This window comes from Giraffa tippelskirchi, chromosome 10 (assembly GCF_054371585.1).
Source record: "Giraffa tippelskirchi isolate mGirTip1 chromosome 10, T2T-mGirTip1v1.2.pri, whole genome shotgun sequence".
Lineage (NCBI taxonomy): Eukaryota > Metazoa > Chordata > Mammalia > Artiodactyla > Giraffidae > Giraffa > Giraffa tippelskirchi.
This window is the reverse complement of record NC_137284.1, coordinates 106,009,909-106,030,441: the sequence shown is the minus strand read 5'-3', so window position 1 is coordinate 106,030,441 and position 20,533 is coordinate 106,009,909. Positions and strand designations below refer to the sequence as shown.

Below are 20,533 nucleotides of genomic sequence, written 5' to 3'. Positions count from 1 at the left end.
GAATCCTGTGGTGATGGGGGCTGAGCTGGGGGTGGGAAGCTCACTGGCTGGGAAAGCCTTGGGCAGTGTAGGCTGAGAAGATGGGGTGGCCAAATGTGGTTAGTAACCCAGCACCACGTTGCCACAAAATGAAGGAATGAGGTCACGCTCTCAGGATCTCACTAGTCCTTGAGAGGAGGGTCTACAAGGTGGCAGAATACTCTTTTCAGTAGCCATTAAAGGGTTAGTTCCTATTTAATGCACCAAAGCAAGAGCAACAGAAGAGAGAAGGGCTCGTTCCTCCCGGCAAGAGTCCCCGGATCTCGGGCATCTTGATCCAAAAAATTCCCTTTTTCAGAGATGAAGTCTGGTAACTCCTAAGTAAAAAATGGTCTGACTGTCTCCTTTCTTTTACCTACCATTTATCATTTTATCAGGCTGATGGGTAAATCTATAAATGCTCCTGACGTGAAGGACATACGTGTTAATATCATCAAAACTTAATGTAAAGGAAGCTTCAACCTGACACTCAGGCGTGAGTGCATTGATGGGAAGCATAATTACTTGGGAATTACTATGGATCATAAAGGAAATTTTTTTCCTGTAATTTATGGAGGGTTCATGTCATCTCGACCCAGGTTAGCCTGTAATTGCACATCTTGGTGACAATAAAGAGCAGTGACCTGAAGGCATCTAACACTTCTGCCGTGAGTCAAGAGTGGCTTGTGCTGTGAATTCCACATCATTTGGACCTTCCTGACATTTCTTCCAGCTGTTGGAGTTTATGATCCAGATATGCTTCCAATGGAAATAACCTCAGAAAAATCCTTTACTGGGCTCTGACCGCATATTTCATTAATTCATGGTTAGATTTATCTAGTTCTGGCTTGATTTATTTCTGGTCTGTGGGTCTGCATTCTTTTCCATTGCTAAATTTGTGCCTTCAAAGTGTTGTGTGTTTCATTTGGTCAGTTTTATAAATTATATAATGGTAAGGAAGAAAAAATAAAAGATAAAGTCACAGTCAGGAGGTAATAGTGTAAAATGAATAGATTATAAATATGTATTTTTTATGTTTTTAAATATCTGCTTTTTAAAAGCAATTAATATGATCGCTATGCAGCATGTGGGATCTTAGTTCCCTGACCAGGGATCAAACCCATGCCCCTGCAGTGGAAGTGCAGTCTTAACTGCTAGACTACCAGGGAAGTCCCTACATTATATTTTTATGAAGTGGGTCTGATTTTCTAGCTGATTTGAGATGGTCTTCTTAGAAGGATCATTCTTTACTGATGCTCAGAGCCTATGGTGATCCAGCAAAGGTCAAGAGTCCCCAAAGCCAGTGCTTCTCAAACTTTAATATACATGAGCATCACCTGATTCTTCAAGGTTGGGGTGAGGTTTAGATTCTGCAGTTTCAACAAGCTCTCAGTGATGCTGATGACTGAGCAGCAAGAACCTAAATTACCAAATCAAAACACCAGCTCTCCAACTCATCACAATTAATTTTATTCCACAGCATGTTTAGGGGAATGTTATTCTCAGGAAGATGTTTAGGATTCAAATAATTAAACAAAAAAACCTTGAAAGTACACACATTTATGTATCTCTTCTTTTCATTAAATATATATCTGTTTGGCAAAAAATGTTAGACTCTTTTATACAAAAACAAAGCAAAAAAAAAAAAACCAACCCCCAAAACCAACAACCCAAACCCTTTGCAAATTGTCAATACCTATAATAACTACAATGATGTAAACTTGGATGTCTGACAGCTTGACCATTTTGTGGAACCTGTGTTGCAGCAGAACCCCCCAGACCCTTAGATAGCAACTGCCTGTCATTGAGGCTTTTAGATTTAGTATATTAGAGATGAAGCAGGATGACTGATTTCAGCATTGTGCTTTCAGCTAAGGGGCTGGAGAAGTGTGTGGCAATGAAGAAGGCAGGTCAGGGCTGGGGCAGGGAGAAGAAACCCAAGACTAGCTGAGAGACAGGAAGGGTGGTCACAGCCACAGGGCAGATGTGATGTGGTCACAGGACCCTCAGATTGTGTCTGGAGACCCAACGCTTGCGCGAACTAAGATGAGGCAACCGCTGCTGCTCTTGGGACCAGAAAGGAACTGGGCAGGCAGAGGCCAGGGTGGGGGAGGGAGGGCATTTAGAAGCAGATTTCAGTTCACATGGAACTGGTGGTGTGAGCAGACCCTAGAGAGAAGGGGAACGAGGCGTGGTGTGTGTCTTCTCAAGTAGCTAGACCGTTTCCAGTTCTTCCAGACCCAGAGCTTGGGACACACCTCTGTGTCTGGCTGCAGATTGGGAGGAGGTCTGGGCTGCTGGCTTGCAGCCTCTAGGAGCGGAGGGCTTGCCTGCTGGAATGAAGATGGAAGGGCCCTTTGGCTCTCTCATTGGCGGTGGATTTTGCTTTTCTCCTACCTTTGACTGCAGCGACGGGAGGTTACCTAAAGCAATGGAGTCTAGAAACAAAATCAAGGTGGTGAGCAGGATGCCAGGGAGGGGCAGAAAAATGCCAGAGTTAGAGGAGGCGAGGCCAAAGGAAGTGTGGACCCACAGCGTCCCTTGACCACAGCGGATTCCACGGTGTGAGTGCCTTTTCATTCTTCTCTCCTATTAGCTAAATCTTCCAGTTTTGGAGGGGGTGCATCTGGGCCCAGAGTGCTTCAATTACAGTCATAGACGAAGTCATAGTTGCTGGGCTCCTTGGGGATGGGTGGAGGCGCGTCGGGGATCTGAATGTTTTCCAGGTCCAGGAGGCGGAGCTTGATTTCCATGCTGAGCAGCGTGTCCAAGTCATTCCGTGTCAGGTCACTCATCATGTCTTTCCCCAGCAGCGCATTCAGCCCATCTGTCCAGATACAGTACTGGGGAGGAAGAAGGTGACAATGAGAACGACTGATGACAATTACAAGAGGAATAACAATAGCTAACATCGGCTGATCACTCAGCAAGGGCTGGGCTCTGTGCTAAGGGCTTTGCCTACATCATCATTTGATAGTCAGCACCTCTATAAAGCTGACACTTCTGTCAGCATCTCTGTTTTACAGATGAGGGAACTGAGACAATGAGAAGTTAAGTCGCTTGGTAGTATGTGAAGTAGGTGGGATTTGAACTTATGCAATCTGCCTCCATTGTCTACATTCTTCTGTACAAATAATGCCTCCCTACATAGCAGCAGGAGGATTTGAGTTTTTCTGCCTGTTCAATAGAATATCTCTAACATCCCACCAGTGAATCAAAGAGTTAAAGGTATTGGTAGAATATATCCTAACACTCCTGAACTCAACATCACATCAAACTTGCTACTCTCCTGACTCCAAGCAAAGTTCCTAATCTAGAGCATCCTGTTTGATTCCCGCACTCAAAACGACACCCGAACCCCACCCTGGGGCTAATGGTGGTCCCACCTTTATATTTCTTAGCAAAAGATTTAGGAATAGCTCATGCTGCCCAAGGTCTGGGGGACAAAATGGCTAAAATTATTGGGTGATCTTAATGGAAGTTGGCTTAGCTGCCAGTCCATGGACCTCTTCTGCCTGGGTTTCTGGTTTCTAAGGGTTTTCTCCTCCAGGTCTTTGGAGTCTGGTCCCTGGGGACATCACCTGTTTTGGAAAGCACTCCGTAGTACCCAACTAATAATTTGGTTCTTCCCCTCTCATTAAAAATTAATCATGCCCTTTACTTTTCCAGTAGGCTGTGAACTATGCTTCATTTATGTGAGGACCTGCCTTGCTCTTGTCAGCTTCCCTCCAGAGGCTGAAATCCTGCCGTGATCTGGTATTAAAGCCATAACACCTGGGGAAGAACTAGCCTCTGCTGCCAGCATCAGAAAACTGCCTGCATTCTGGATGTTGTGCTCGTTTCACATTTTAGGATGTCCTAGTCCTATCCAGGACTTCTTTGATAGTGATTTCACTGCTTTTCCTGTGGGACTGGTCTTCCTTCAAGAATGTGTTCTAGATTCCTCCCCCTCTTACCCTTACTGGGTCAAGTTGCAATTCCAGACCCTACTTAGCTTGTCCTTTGCACTGTGGTTACCTGGGCTGTGTTCCAGAATATGATAGCAGATCTCAACATGAAAGCACTACAAGATGGCAAGCACTATACAGATCTTAAGTCACAGTGATGGCTTAGAAATCTACCCTGATGCACACTGGTGGCACCACTTGTTAAGCCAAGGAGGTGTACCACGGGTGTGTTATTAAGTCTGTCTGAGTAGGGCAGTCCTGAACTGTAGATCTTCGGTTCGGCTTTGACTATGGGATCTCAGCCAGAGCACTTAACCCGTCTAAATATCAGCTGAGGGCTAAGGGGTCTCTGGAAGTATTAGTGATCTCGTGAATACTTTAGATAGATTCTAAACACATCCAAATGTTTGTTTCTTCATTAAAAATAATCTTGATAAAAATAGATACCCAGGTCCTACTCTGTAGATCTTGATCTTACAAATCTTAGGCCAGGAAATTTTATTTAGAAAAGCTTCCAGCTAATTCTGATGTATCTCCATTTAGAAGCATCACTAAACCCCATGCTCTTTAAGGCCCCTTCCAGTTTAGACGCTGTTTCATTGTAAATCCCTAGGTGCTGGGGTTGCCACTCTTTGTACACAGCCTTCCCAGTCCTGGCTAGTTTCCTAGTGCAGATTAATTTAACCCAACAGGAACACTTCTGTGGTGCTTTTCTTTTGAGAAGCAGCAAGCACAGAAAAATTTTTTAAAAAAGCATCATGATCAATAAATAGAAACTGTAGTACTGAATCTGAGTTGGAAATATCAATATAAATTTATGATGTAGTTTGTCTTTTAAAAGACAAAACTCCAAGCTCTGTCTACAAAAATGCCTAAAAATAATCACCAACCCAGTAGCAAAAGGTACACTGAATGTCCAGATTCTGGTTGGTAAATGCCAAAAGGAATCAAAACTCCATAGAAAAAAGGCAGAAAATGCACAAAAAGAACCTGGAGTATCTTGTCATGCCAGAATGCCTGAAAGCTGCCAGAGTCACCTGTCAATAGGACTCAGAAGCCAACCAGAAGGTATTCCTACTTTCTCTGTAGTTGTTCAGTCGCTCAGTCATGTCCAACTCTGTGTCACTTCATGGACTGCAGCATGCTAGGCTTTCATGTCCTTCACTGTCTCCTGGAGTTTGCGAAAACTTATGTCCACTGAGTCAGTGATGCCATCCAACCATCTCATCCTCTGTTGCCTTCTTTCTCCTCCTGCCCTCAATCTTTTCCAGTGAGTCAGCTCTTCACATCAGGTGACCAAAGTATTGAAGCTGCAGTGTCAGTCCTTCCAATGAATATTCAGGGATGATTTCCTTTAAGACTGACTGATTTGATCTCCTTGCAGTCTAAGGAACTCTCAAGGGTCTTTTCCAACACCACAGTTAAAAAGCATCAATTCTTTGGCACTCAACCTTCTTTACGGTTCAACTCTCACATTCATACATGATTACTGGAAAAATCATAGCTTTGACTATACAGACCTTTGTTGGCAAAGTGATGTCTCTGCTTTTGAATACACTGTCTGGCTTTGTCACAGATTTTCTTCCAAGGAACAAGTGTCTTTTAATTTCATGGCTGCAGTCACCATCCACAGTGATTTTGGAGCCCAAGAAAATAAAGTCTGTCACTGTTTCCATTTTTTCCTCCCATCTATTTGCCATGAAGTGATGGGACCAGATTTACTTTCTCTAGATCGGATAATTTGGACACTGATAATGACAATAATGGTAACCTATTGAAATAAAGGACTTCTCAGGTGGTGCTAGTGGTAAAGAACTTGTTTGTCAATGCAGGAGACATAAAAGACATGGGTTCAACCCCTAGGTTAGGAAGACCCCCTGGAGAAAGGCATGGCAACCCACACCAGCATTCTCGCCTGGAGAATACCATGGACAGAGAAGCCTGGCGAGTTACAGTTCATCGGGTCTTTAGAGATGCACAAGGGGAATATTTACAAATAAAATGATGACATCTGGATGAGCTTTGAAAATAATCTGGGGTATGGTAGCTGGGTGTGGGTGGGGGAACAGGTGAAACCTCATTGGCTATGAGTTGATAATTGCTGAAGCTAGGGGATGGACACTGGCAAGAAGTCCTGAGTCCAGGTCCTGCTTTCTTCCTTGCAAGCCATGCAGTACAGGGCTCAGATAGAAGGTGTTTCTGGAACAAGACCCCAATGGTTTAAACCCATTCTATCACTTACTACTTGTTTGATCAGGGAAAAGTTTTTTAAGTTCTCTGTGGCTCATTCCTTTTTTGCTGTTTTTATAAAATGGGAATAACATTAGCTTTTTTCTTTTACAGTTACAGAATGAAGATTGAAGGAGGTAAGGCACACAAAGCATTGAATGGTGCCTGGTTCAGAGTATTCCAGTTATAATTACTATTGTCTTTACTATTGTTGAGGTAGTCAATTTTGGGAGGCTTCTCTCTCCTCTTTTGATCAATGAAGATATCTGTAATAGAACTTTCTGCTTTATGGAGCAATTATGCAAATAAAATGAGGTAATAGATATGAAAGTGGTCTGAAGAAATTAAAAGTATTCACAAGTGCATGGCATTTTTCTCCTCACTGCATCAATAAAAAGTGGCAGATATGAATAAAAATTTGGCAGTCTCAGAGCATTTATCCTTATCTGGAATTAATGTACACTGGGCAAAACAGCCTTGTACAGATTTAAATAGCATCCACAGTTCTACTATTTTAAGTGGTTTCCTATATATCTGTATATATCTTGAATATGGTGGCCTGCGTACAACCACAATTTTATTTAAAAAGAGAAATGGTAGAACACGGTATCTATTTTCAAGAAGATGAAGACAAAGTCATTCCCTTTCATGAACTAAATGTCAAGTAACACAGAATTATATTTAAGCACCACTTTAAATGCAGGATTTGCGTCTAATCTTTCTTCTCTTTTGGGGATGTACAATTTTATTCAAAAGCTTCAAACCAGTAAAAAACAAATACAGAATAACTTCTAAATGAGTTAAGTCTCCCTGGGGAAATGGGGAACAAAATTCAAGTTCTATTAAAATGTTCCTTCCTTTCTAAAAGCTTTTTATGTTACCACATGCACAACAAAAATTTGAATGGTATCATCTAAAAATAAGAGTTTCAAACATGATGTTGGGTTCTAGTTTACAGGAGAAAAAGTTAAATCAGCCATAGCTGCTACTTCATCTTACAAATGCATTTTCCTAGATTTATGCTAAATATTTTAAATATAGCTGACAGTGTGCTTCGAGAAGAGAAACAAATTATACATACAACAAGATGTCAAAAAGGAATAAAAGGCATCTCAAAAATAAAATTCCAACAGCAGAGACAGTCCTAAACCTCTTAAAATAACTTAAACATGGTAAAAAATCTAGTTCTCAAACGTTTTAAAGAATTGAGACAAATTTATCATGGGAAAATTTTGACCAAAACCTAAATATTCAATAAAAACCAAGCAATAGCTAAGGATGATACTTTTTCTGTAACAGTTATGTCCTTACTGTGAAGCATTTATACCTTCTTCTTTACCATAAACTCTTGATTAAGCTAAGAAGAAACTGAATCTGTTTTAATTTGCAGTTTTTCGAGAGGTTTTCATTCTATTCCAAGTCAACAAAATGTGCCTTTGCTCATAATTTTTCTCAGGTAGACTTAAAAAAAAAATTCTTTCCAATATTTTTTTATCTGCTGTTTTTCTCAAAAAAAACCATGACATTCTCTCATAAATTAACCCCTGGAGACCTTTACCTCATGCTTGTCAGGAGCTATGAAGTTCAGTTGGCAGTTTGAGTCATACAAGATCGAGAAAGCAAGTTCAAGCACCTCCTGCAAGAGATTAGAGAAAGCATCACATTGAAGACAATTTGCACGTTTGTTTTCCAGTTACAAATGGCTGCAGATTGAACACAGAATAGTGCCTGTAGTGGGTCCAGGCAAGTGGAGCAGTAGCGAGGCTGACGGGAGGAAGGATGATATTTTTCAAGATTCACAACACATTTCCTTCTCTCTGTTCATGGGAGGTCTGCATGAACTAATTCGTTTAATTCTCAAGACAGTGCATGGAGCAAGTGTTATCATTCCTCTTTTATGGGAAGGAGCTCAGAGAGGTTGAGTGAGTTGTCCAAGGCCACACAGCCCCAAAGCTATGCCACTTTCCTATCTTCAGCATCTCCCTCCCAGGGAGCCCATGAAAAGTACTAAATTCTTTCATGACCAGCAACATTATGGGCTGCTCTATCTTCTATCATTTCCAAAAAGACAGATGTTCATAGGGGGTATAAACTTCCTAAAACATGGAAGCTACGTAGGAGGTAATGAGGCTTCTGGATGAATCCACTATCTTTACGTAGTATGTCTGCCCTTTGATCTCTGAACTACTGTAGAGCAAAGGCTATACAAAACCTAGTTTTATCCTATAGTGACTGCAGGGTATAAAGGAGAGTATGGGCCCAAGTGGCAGAATAGCTGGATTCATTCACTGGTGAATGTCTCTTCATTCGAGTGCCTGGGTTCATTCATAGTACAGACTATGAGACAGACTCAAAGGACCAAGGACTAAGTGATGCTGTCATTCCATCGTAGCTGAATGACCTTGGCCGAGACACTCAGTGTTGTAGCTAATACGTACGTTAAAATATGCTTCTCAAATTGTACACACTATGCAATAATGGATATAACGATTATTCTACTGGATTGATCAGTCAGCAGGTACAATCTTTGGAAGATGAGAGTCACTGCACATCTCAGCACCCTGTATTGTGTTTGTGTGCGTGTGTTAAGTTGCTCAGTCGTGTCCAACTCTTTGTGACTCCATGGAGTGTAGCCCACTGGGTTCCTCTATCCATGGAATTCTCAAGGCAAGAATACTGGAGTGGGTAGCCATTTCCTTCTCCAGGGGATCATCCCGATTCAGGGATCGAACTTGCATCTCCTGTGTCTTCTCCATTGCAGGCAGATTCTTTACCATCTGAGCCACCAGGGAAGCCCCTCTCAATACCCTAACAACTCCAAATTTGGGGGAAAGAGCCAAGTGAGTCCACATCGATGCTCTGCATCACTACAACACACATGTGCTAGCCTACCTTTTGTCTCTGTGTCTATTAGGTACCAATGGTGACTGCCCCTTTCCCTCATGGTCTGATCTGGCAGCTGCATTCTCAGTAACCACCCACAGGCATTCTTTCCTAGGGAGGTAGATCTCTCCACATCATTCTCTACCTCAACATCTGTCAGAGGATTTGTCTCTGGCCAGTAACTCACAGCAAGAATGCCCCAGAAAGAAGATGGAAGGCAGAAAGACGAGGTCACTGCCTCTAGATTTCAGAATTCCAGATGAGAAAGAATTCTCCCAAGCGGACTCCAAAGGCTCAGCATTAGGTGGAGGCCTCTCCTGACACAGTCAGCCATCAAGCTATTTGTGGCTCTCAAGAATTCTGTGTTTGGCTCGCCACTAGCTGTCCCCTCATTAAGGGAAAGCAGCTTTTGTTCTGAGCCCAGACCTACCAGCATCTCATCCTCTTAGGGTATCCTCACCCTACCAGAAATAGAAACAAATGAAGGAAAAACTGCTGAGTCACAGACCAGGATCTATTCTGCAAGACTACCCACACTGAATTTTTCATTCTTTTCTTCCTTAGGATTCTATTCAAGCCTGCCCAGTAAAGATCAGTAAAATTGGAAAAGAGTTCACCAACAAACAAAAACAATTTTCCCATAAGTTTAGCATCTGTTTCAGGTCTTTTAGTGCATAATGAAAATGGTCATGGGTCCTAGTAGTGGTACCATAATTGGTGTCATCCTTTTAAAAAAGCCTGTAAGGCAGTCCATATCAAGAACAAGCTGCCCCACTTTTGGAGTTACTCCTAAAAAAATTCAAAAGGAAGCAAAACTGTATATACTATTATCTGCAAGAATGTAATAGAACAGAAAGACAGAACACTGTGCTCAATCGCGTCCAGCTCTGCAACCCCATGCACTGTAGCCTGCTAAGCTCCTCACTCCATGGGATTTCTCAGGCAAGAATACTGGAGTGGGTTGCCACAGGGGATCATCCCATCCCAGGGATTGAACCTGGGTCTCCTGGGTTGCAGGTGGTCTCCCACATTGCGGTGTATTCTTTACCAACTGAGCCACCAAGGAAGCTGTAAGAATGTAATACGAGGAACTAAATAAATGTCCTCCCTTCTTTGGGTAAAACATTAAATAAAGAAATCACAAATTAGCAACCCTGCAAAATATAATGCTTCTAGGCATTAAGTATAATTACAAACATTCGATTTTAAGTGGAAAAACAAACAAGAGAAATGAACATTATTTACATACTGATAACAACTAGGAACAATGCCTAGCTGTGGTTGGAGACTGAAACCGAATATGTGAAATGAAAATAATTATGTTAAGGTGCTGGGATCACAGATGATGATTTTCTTTTAAAAAACTGAAAACATTTTTCAACAAAATGTTAAGCTCTAATCTCATAAATTCATAAACATTGTTCTTAGATGAGAAACATTGATATAGATGATGATTTCTTTACTAATTGTAGTGTCATTCCCTGGAAAAACTCTGACTTGGACTTAGGAGACTGGAGAGAAAGGAGAGGAGGGGCTTTGCTTCTGGACACCCAGTCAGTACATCACAGCAGCACCAGGTGACCTTCAGACGTCAACAGGAAAAGGTGAAACTGACAACGGATTTCTGACTGATGCTAGACCATGCCTGCTGCTCTGCTTAGGGCAGGCACATAGCTAATCATCCCCTTGCTTACGACAGCAGGTGTGAGCATCACCAGAGCCCAGACGTGGCCTCTTGACTAGATGGTGAAGTCACGAGACCAGAGTGTCAGTGTGGTTGTCCTTTGTGACACTTTCCCTTCCACAGGGCATGGAGCAGGAAGAAAAGGAGAGGGGGCTGCCAACTTTAGCTTTTGCCCTTCTAAGTAAGGCATTTACCAGCGAGGACGTGAATGAGAGGAACTGTCATGACCTAGATTTCTGATAAACACAGGCAGGAAATAGGAAATTCGTGAGAATGTCAATCCCCACTTTAATTTCACCAAAGCTGCCTGGGAGGGGTTGGAGGAATTACTTCTCTGAGCCGCATGCCTGCGTTAAGGGCTGCTATCACTTATAATGAGTTTTATTGACGTCCCCAGCTGACTGTCATTGAGGCTTTGGTGGAGGTCAGCTCTCCAGCACTTTGAGCAGGCAGGCTGCAGAGCTGGCAGCGATGGCCTCTTGGGCTAACACTCTAGAAGCGGCCACCTGTCCAAACTGTCTGTGAGGGAGAGAGGTGCCAGGAGGCAGCGGAGTAAGTGGTTGTGGATCTGGGGCAGCGTCCCCCTCAGGGGCTTCTTGTCACACACCACAACACTTAGATATCTGATGCTCTGCAGTTTTGCTACTTACTACCTAAGGTCTTTTATTCATTCTGGATCTAAGTCAGTGAAAAATCATGTCCAGGAGTAGCTTATTTCCATCCTCTGTCTCACTAATTCATATGTCCTCCCCTCACATGTGGAGAAAGGCCTGGGATAAGTGAGTTCTGTGGTTGGAGGATACAGGAGGAACTCACCCTCTGACCTCTGACCCCACTCTCAACCGTCTGGCCCTGGGACTAGCAACAAGGCATACAGGGTCAGGGGATGCTCAGAGAAATTATGGGCATGACGGTGTCTTGGTTTGGGGATTTCCACCTTCCAGGATCACATGATGGGCTGATGGAATCTGAGAATCGAGTTTTATGCAACATAATTTCACTGTAAAGTGTTGGCTGCCACTACTCACGCTGTTTTGGGGTGACTTGTCTCATTTGGCCATCTCACCTGGCATTCACTTTAATTATGTTGGTTCTCCCGCATCTATCTAGGTTATCTTGAGGGCAAAGCATTTCAATTACAGATGTGGATATAACTTGGCATGTGTGTGCTAAACATGGCCAGAGAAATAGTAGATTTCATAGCTATAAACACTGCAGCTCATCTATATACCTATGAGTTTGACTTTCTATTTTAGAAGGCAAAATCAGTCGTTCATATATTATATAGTGAGAGGATCTTGCCTTCTGTAAAGTAGCTTTATGTCTGGGCCCCATCTATCTAAGCATTATTATCCAATAGTTCTCCAACCCATTTTCGTCTCTGTCCCCACCAACCCTACACTGTGAATTCAGTGTTTCTCAGTGAGAGGATGTTCATCAGATGTCAAAAGGCCCCATGTGCCTTTCATATATTGTTTCCTTCTTCTAGAAGGTCTTCCCCTCTCTTCTTTTCAAAAAGAAAAGAACATCAGCTCAGACATCACTTATTCCATGAGCCTTCTCAAAATCCCAGGCTCCCCTTGTTTTTAAATTTACTGGGGCATAGGCACCATTGGATTATAATAGCATGTGGATCCTTAAATCTTGTATCTGCTCTAGCCACAAAAGGACAGGGGCCAGGTCGTATTTATCTTTGGATTCCCACCACTCGGCACTGGTATAAAGAAAATACTCAATATAGTGTGAGTATGAATGATGAATGAAGTAACTTTGAATAAAAGGCTTTTTGCTTAAGATCAAGATTTTCAAGTCAATACTAGACCATCAGCTTCTAATATAATTTGCTTCTTATTTCAGGTACATGAATCATACTGGAAAAATAAATCTGGGCTCTGGGCATGGTGAAATGGAAGCATCTCTCATGTCAAACATTTTCTTATCCCTTTCACTGATATCTGGTTAGATTTTCCCTCTGGTGATTGCATGCTAACTATTTAACTCCTAAAGCCCAAGGCAGTGGGATAAGTACCAGGACTGCCCACTTTCAAAAATACAGTAACAAATCAACTTTATTTTATGAATCACAGAGTTTGAATTTAGAATCCTTAATCCTTAAAAGTCAAATTCTTCCAATTCAATTTCCATTCACCCATGAAAATTCTTTTCAAGTATCAGGAATTTCCTACTTTCTCTGTGAAGAAGCCAATACTTCTTGTGTCCACAGAAATTTGTCTGTTGCACCAACTTCTTTTAAACAAGTTAGACTCAGCTCCAGGAGGACAGGGCCGTGTCTGCCTGTGCATCACCCTGTGCCTATAGCCTGTCCTATCTCAAGGGCTCTAATGCTGACTGAGTGAAGGACTCTATGAAAAAAGACCTCTGCCTCAAGGGAGAGGACCAGTCCCTTTCCTTTATCTATTTCTAGGGTCTTAGACTGTGCCTGGCATGTCAGCTGGTGAATGAGCAAGAAGTACTACCAGTTACCAACATTTTGCTATTAACAAGTGTCTCTCTTAAAGATCCGAATGTCCAGTTTGCCCTGCTCATAATTAAGCTAGGGAAGAGTCCTGGGGCATAAAATATCAGAATCTACTGTCTAGCTGGAAAAGCTGAAGAGCCAGCAGCAGGCCTTGGTTGCCGCCCACTGCCATGCACTGACAGACCTCCTGTGGACACACTTTGGCCAACCCTCCTTTTAAGTTGCAGGTCTCCTCTTTCCATCTCATCCCATCTCATCCTCCACCACCCCCTTCTGCTTTTGCCTTCAGTCTTTCCCAGCATCAGAAGATATGGTTGGATAGCATCACTGACTCAGTGGACAGGAATCTGAGCAAACTCTGAGAGATAGTGGAGGGCAGGACTTAGTGACTGAATGACAACAACTCCCCTTTCCTATCCAGAAGTCCTAGAGGTAGGGAGCAGCAGGCCTCTGGATCACGGCGGAAGGGGTGTGAGTGGGTTGAGGAGATAAATTATTAGAATTTGGGGTTTCCTTTCTGCTTTCTGATATTTTTCCTGATGCATCAGATATATGAACACTATTAATATTACAAGACAAATTATTTTTATATGTATACAAACGAAAGAGCCAGGCTAGCAGAGCTACGACTACCTCTCTCAGCCCTCTAGGCTAGCAAATCCCAGAAAGTAGCCTTCATCTGAAGTCTTATCTATGTGTTTACAGCAGTGTGTCCCATTTATCAATCATTCTTCCATCATCCATCCACCTCTCCATCCATCCATTCATCTATCATTCATTCATCTGCCCACTTGCCTAGTTTTCTATAAGTGTCATCACAATTTTTAAAAATAAGGTTGGAAATGTCATTCACTCAGTTTGTTTTGTTGGTCTCCTCTAAAGGGAGAGGAATCTGAAACAAGAAGGCCAAAAATCAGCCACATACATCCTAGGCTCAAATAAGCTCATCTCCATAACTGTTTTGATACTGATAGCTTATATCTTCTTTCATTTTCTTTTGGTTAGTCAAGCTAGAAATTTCAATTTCATTTAATTTGCCAAGGACCAAGTTTTGCTTTTGTTGATTTTCTCTACTATTTTCCTGTTTTCAATTTCATTGATCTCTAATATTTATTATTTCTTTTCTTCTGTTTTCTTTTGGCTTAAATTGCTCTTCTTTCTCTAGTTTCCTAAGGTGGAAACTTTACTGATTTTAGACCTTTCCTCTTTCCTAATACATGCATTTAATGCTATACATTTCCCTTCCATCACAACCTACCCATTTTGGTAAGTTATATTTTCATTCTACTTAGTTTAAAACATTTTGTTATTTCTGTTTAGACTTCCTCTTTGAACTATGGGTTATTTGGAAGTGTGTTCTGAAATTTCCAAACATTTTGGGGATTTTCCATCTATCTTTCTGTTACTGATTTCTAGTCTAATTCCACTGTGAATTAGAATATAGTTTGTATGATTGTTACTCTTTTATATTTGTTAAGATGTGTTTTATGACCCAGAATGTGGTCTATCTTGGTGAATGTTTCTTGTGAGCTTGAGAAAAATGTATATTCTGCTGTTGAGTAGATTTTCTATTAATGTTAATTGGATCAAGTTGATTGATGATGCTGTTCAGGTCATCAGTATCCTTATTGATTTTCTGTTCACTTGATCTATCAATTACTGACAGAGGGTTACTGAAGTCTCCAGGATAATAATGGATTTGTGAATTTCTTCTTTCAGTTCTCTCAGTTTGCCTTATGCATTTTGATCTTTGTTCATCCCATTACTTTCACCTATCTTAGTTTTTATACTTAAGTGGGTTTCTTGTAGGATTTGGTCTTACTTTTTATCTACTCAAATAATCCCTGTCTTTTAATTGGTGTATTTAGACCATCAACATTTAAAATGTCTATTGACATAGATTATATCTGCCAAGTTTGTAACTCTTTTCATTTGTTGCATTTGTTCTTTATTTTTTATTTTCTCCTTTTTTTTTTTCAACCTTATCCTCTTTTGAGTATCCTTACTTCCCCCTCCTGTATGTTTTGACTTTTCTGTCATTCATTTGACTTATCCATATGCTATAGATATAGCACATTTAAAAATTATTATTTTAAGCAAAGAGTTACCTTTTAGATTAATTAATAAGAAAAAAAACATACTTTTCTTTTACCTTCACATATTCCTTCTCTAATACTCTTCCATTCTTTATGTAGATTCAAGTTCCTACCCTGTAGAATTTCCCTTCTGGCTGAAGAATTTCTTGCAGAGTAGGTCTGCTGGCAATGACTTCTCTTGATTTTGTTTCTGAGTAGATCTGGTTGTGAACTCTGGATGTATGTGACTCAATGTATCCAGATTCCATGGTGGTGGTCTTCACCTGTACCATCAATTCTCTTGGTAGTTCCAAGAAAATTGTTGATTTTTACTTTATGCAGTTTCTTCTTACTGTAGGATAGGAGTGACAACTCCTAGGCTCTTTACGTGTTTGGGTTGAATGAGAAGTTCCTTCACACCTGTTTTAAATAATTCTTTTGTGCCTACTTAGAGCACTTGAGTTCTGGCAAGTTTCTTTGCTGCCAACTACACCACCCCTAGCCTTCTTTAGGTTACAGACTCTTATTGCTGCCAAGTTCCCCAAATTGTGTCCTGGTCAGTTCCAAGTGTTATATAACCACAGGGACCTCAGCTGGAGCTGAGCAGAGCTGGTACTTTCCAAGACTATACTCTGACATCAGGTGGTCTTGAAGGAAGGCAAATCATGAAGGCTGGGGCTTGCTGCTTTGGTTAAGGATGCTCTTCTGGAATCTGATGAGCTGTTGGATCCCTGTTTCCCCACATTGTGGAGAAGAAATAAATGCTGTGTAACGAATAACCTACAGACCCTAAGGTATGCCCTTATGTGGCCCAGTGCTGTATATGATGGTACTGTGCCAGGCTTGACATGGAAGGAATTCATATGGACTAGAGGTGAATTATACTTAATGTAACTTAAGAAGCAAAACTCTTGTTATCAGTCTCTTTGGCTGTATCCTCTCCTTTATTTTCTTCCTAAATAGTACTTTTGCAGTACTTTTGATTTTCCTTAACCATGGATAGGGTCATCTTATGCAGACATAGATTCACCTTCATCTTACAATGATTGAAATTATAGAGCAGGCATTATTCATGTCAACCATGATTGATAAATAGAATATGTATAATGTTTATACTCTTCTTAGATACTGGCACAGGACAATAAAGAAGCAACCTACTGATTAATGTGATATTTTTGGTACCAAGGTGTCTGAAGCCTGCAGATCAATCTGATTAATCTTGTTCATATGTGGATACTATGGGTCACAAAATGCCAAAAGGTAACAAAAATTGCTCCCTGATGGCCCCTCCAAGGGCAAATGCCTCCAAACTGGGGACAAAGGAAATTCCTCTACCTTTTCAGATAATGCTGCCCCCCACACCTTCTGTTATGGAATGTAGGCTGTCATGGTGAACAACATAGTGGGAAGGGTGAAAAATATTGCACTGTGAAGAGTATTTAAGCAACATACACCTTTGGGAAAATTTTCTCCCTTAAGCTGAATTTGAACTGTTCCACAATATTTCCCATGATGCTGAAGAATATTAGGCCTTGAAAATTTTTCTAAGATTTTTGGGAGTCATCTGGTCTCTCTTCCATTTCCCAGACTTCTCTGAGACCCCATAGGGGTAACTAAGAAGAAGAAAATGGAAAAGATTGGGGAGGAAATGCGGAAGGGAGAATATGAACATAAATAGGAGGATAGGAGGGGCCCAGAGGACGGAGATGAGTGGAAAGACTTGAGAGAAGACTGGTAACATCGGTGAGGGCGATTCCTAGGGCTGTACATGGACAGGAAGTGGGAGAATACAAGACATGTTGGGGATTCAGCAAGTGATCAGTGAGAGAAAGAGTAAGATTGAGATGTAAAAGGAATCAGGGAAGGAAAAGGAACTGAGTTTAAGAGATGTGTAACTGTGTGACACATCTGCACACAAACACACACACACACACCCCCAACCACACAGGCATAGCTACCAAAGAAGGGCCCACTGTAGTCACTAACTGCATTGTGCAGACAGAACTACTTAGAATAATGTGGAAATCATACCTTATTTTGTTTAAGGGCACCTTTCTCCTTCATATGAGGGCAGTCCTTTCCCGTCACCACAGCTTTGATATCTGCCACCGGCACTGAAATTCATAAGAGAAAATGAAAGTAACTACATCACGTGACAGCGTAAGTGTCCATAAAATAGCAAGACTAAGCATCATCGAGTCTGTTGGTACAGCTGCCATTCCCAGACACTATAGCAGGAAGAGAAAAGAGATGAAAAGAGGGAGAAGTCAGGCAGGGCCCAGGACATGGAACTAAAATATACTCTTAATATTCTGGTAGAAAGCATTCCTGGGCATAGAAAAATCTATGTTCATAAGTAGAATTTGTTCCAATAAAAGAAATATCTAAAAAAAAAAAAGACTGCACACAACAATAAAAAACCCATCATAGTTGTGTTAAAAGTGATAGCATTAGAAGAAGCAATAATAATAATAAGTAATAGTGGTACTGATACTGATTTTATGGGAGACATCTATATGCCAGGAGCAAATGCCAAGTGCTTCCTATAGATTGATATCTCTTACTATAGTAGTGATATCACTTTAGTCTTTCTGAGTTTTGGATAATAAGGGGAAGTAACCCTATCACAAAAAAATCTATCTGAATAACAACCATCCTGAACTCTCGCTCTCCAAATTCTCCCTCTTGCCATCTCATTAATTTTCACAACCATTCTGTGAGGCAGGTTTTGTTATTCCTAGTTTACGGACAACAAAACTAAACTCAATTAAATAAAGGGAACATTCCTTTCTGTTAGGGAAATGGTAGCTGGCACTTATCTTGGAAATCCTGAGAATAATGCAGTTAGATAAAATGATGTTATCTATCATCTTATTCAGGACTTGGGGGAAGATAAAAGATACGGAAAGGCTTTTGCCCTTAATGCTTTTGTTAAGATCATCTGATGGAGAGAAGGCTGCAGGATGGTTTGAAAACTTAATTTTAAAAACTGCAGAGTTATCTGTTCAGTCCCTCAGGGGACTCTAGGGGCTCAGTTAGGATGTGCAGAAGCTTTGACTCATCAATTCCTTGGACTCCTCCAATGACGAAGATAATGAGAGATTTCACAATTAAAGTTCACCTACTTTTATTGGGGCATTGGGTTCTGGGGGTGACATTTAGATGAAGATAAAATGATAAAATATGTAGAATATCAATATGATATAACAGGAAAGCTCTTTAAAGCTAACATTTTCCAGGTATCCTAAAGCTGCTAGGAACTCTGTCCAAATCTGTGATACCTCCAGAGCTCTCTTGAACCCTAGAGAAGAGTGTTGCTGTGATGAAATCTTCCAGGATTCTCTGATGGCACCCCTGCTCTCTGTCCCACCACATCTGCTCCTCCAGCTTGGAGTCCTGGTTCTAGATTCCTTGGTAGATAGGACTTGTTTTCACTAATAACGGTACTGGGCACATGGAAGACGACGCTTCTCAGCAACTTTTGCCATTTAGATGGGGCCGAATAATCATTGCTCTGGTAATGAAACATGAGGACACGGCCTGGCTCTTTTCCTGGCTGAGGCAGTGAGAAGCCCACGTCCATCAGCCTCTCTTCCCCAGCCACAGGGACGGATCAGGTCACGTGGTCCCTCCAGATGGTGCAGCTCTGGGACGTCAGAGCAGCCATCAGTCTGTGTCCCTGTGATCATGCAGAGCAGACCTTTGAAAGCACATGTCAGTTATATAATTGAGGAGCGAGAAATAAACTCCTGTTGTGAGCCAGTGAGGTTTGGGGGGTTATTTATTTCTGAAGCTTAATGTAGCAATGCAGCCTCTTCTGAGTGGCATGACCTTTGACCTTGGACCCCCTCCTCCCCTACCTGGCTGCTTGGGACCGGCATCTTCTTGTAGACAGTCCCTGTGATTCCTGAACTTTCCTTTGATCACAGCCACTGACTTCAGCTCTTCTCAAATCCATTTTCATAACCAACACAACTACTGTTCCCAGTGGCCAACCTGGCTACCTACTTGCTGCTCTGGGAGGAGATATTTGGGCACTTTGGAAGTTGGGTTTACTTAGTGTTTACTTTTCAGTGGAAAATGTACCAATGAAGTGAATTTGTGATATAATTAATGTACAAACTCCAAAACCCTTCTCAAGCTTCAGATGGAGTTTGAGTAGCAAGCACCTCCTAGAAAGTCTTCTGCTGTTCAAATATGTAACGTGCTCAGTGAACGAGAGAGCATGTCTATGACTGGTAAATAGTAAGTTACCCCTTGGCTTTTAAAACCCATCATGTGGAACAGGACAAGGGTAACACTAAGGTCTGTTGTGGGAGCAGTCTTCAGAATCTCTAACAAAAAGGCAGCAGGGAAGAAAAGGCATGCTTCTACCATGCTGGTGGCAGTACATATTTTATGTATTTCATATGCATCGTCCCCTGTCAAGGAGAAAAGCTGCTATATTTCTCACAGGATTGTGGCTAAAAGGAAAACACAAAATTCTAAAAATACAGCGTGGCTTTTAAAGATTGTTCTTTGCATAGTTTGTTGTTGGATGCACTGGAAAATTAGGCATTGGAAGGGCTAAAATGTCATCTTCTCTAAACCCACCAGCAGAGTTAGACTCACACCTTTGGAATCTATACTCTAAGGAGGTGACAGAGGGCTCTCGGTTACTTCAAAGTAGGGCTAGCATTTCCATCAGTTCTTTTTCATGTGGGAGCAGCATAACAAAGTGGGGTTCAGAGATATGAGAACCAGAAGGGTCACCACTGGTTCCCTAGCCCCCACTCTAACTCCTTGGGGCCTGCCCTCATTTCTTTCAATGCTATTTTCAGTTTGAGCTGGATTGAGACAATCTAATCCAACATTTCCATTTTATAGACAGGAAGACTGAGGCCTAAAGAGAAGAAATATGTCACACAGCTAGTGAGGGACAGAGCTGAGACAGCTGCTTTTTCTTCTATTCCATGGTCTCCTGCTAAGCCATGGTTTTCTCCTATGTTTGGAAAGTGTCAGCGCCCCAGATCATGCTAAACACACGTCAGACACAGCCCTGGAAGTGATTATCACTTCAGATATGTTCAAGAAGCTCTTTGATGGCTAATATCTGTGGGAGAAACTTTAACTGTGATTTAAAACAGAAATGCCACTGAAAAAGTAAATGTGGCCATCGTGATAAAAATTGTTCTAGCTTTCACCCTTGGGAACCAGAAAGTTGAGGCAGAAATCACCC

General features: G+C 41.5%; 1 protein-coding gene across 7 annotated transcripts in view; it reads right to left on the bottom strand.

The window, feature by feature from the left end:
- Positions 1-1,466: 1,466 nt before the first annotated feature.
- The window catches only part of ELMO1 (engulfment and cell motility 1), a 583,742-nt gene continuing 564,675 nt past the window's right edge, over positions 1,467-20,533 (bottom strand). For all 7 annotated transcript variants that reach the window (XM_081534200.1, XM_081534196.1, XM_081534197.1 and 4 more), the window contains 3 exons: positions 17,347-17,429; positions 7,753-7,830; positions 1,467-2,861 (listed from right to left, as the gene is read on the bottom strand). In XM_081534200.1, coding sequence (XP_081390326.1) covers positions 2,661-2,861; positions 7,753-7,830; positions 17,347-17,429 — 362 coding nt within the window. In that variant the 3' untranslated portion in view covers positions 1,467-2,660. The remainder of the gene's footprint in view (positions 2,862-7,752; positions 7,831-17,346; positions 17,430-20,533) is intronic.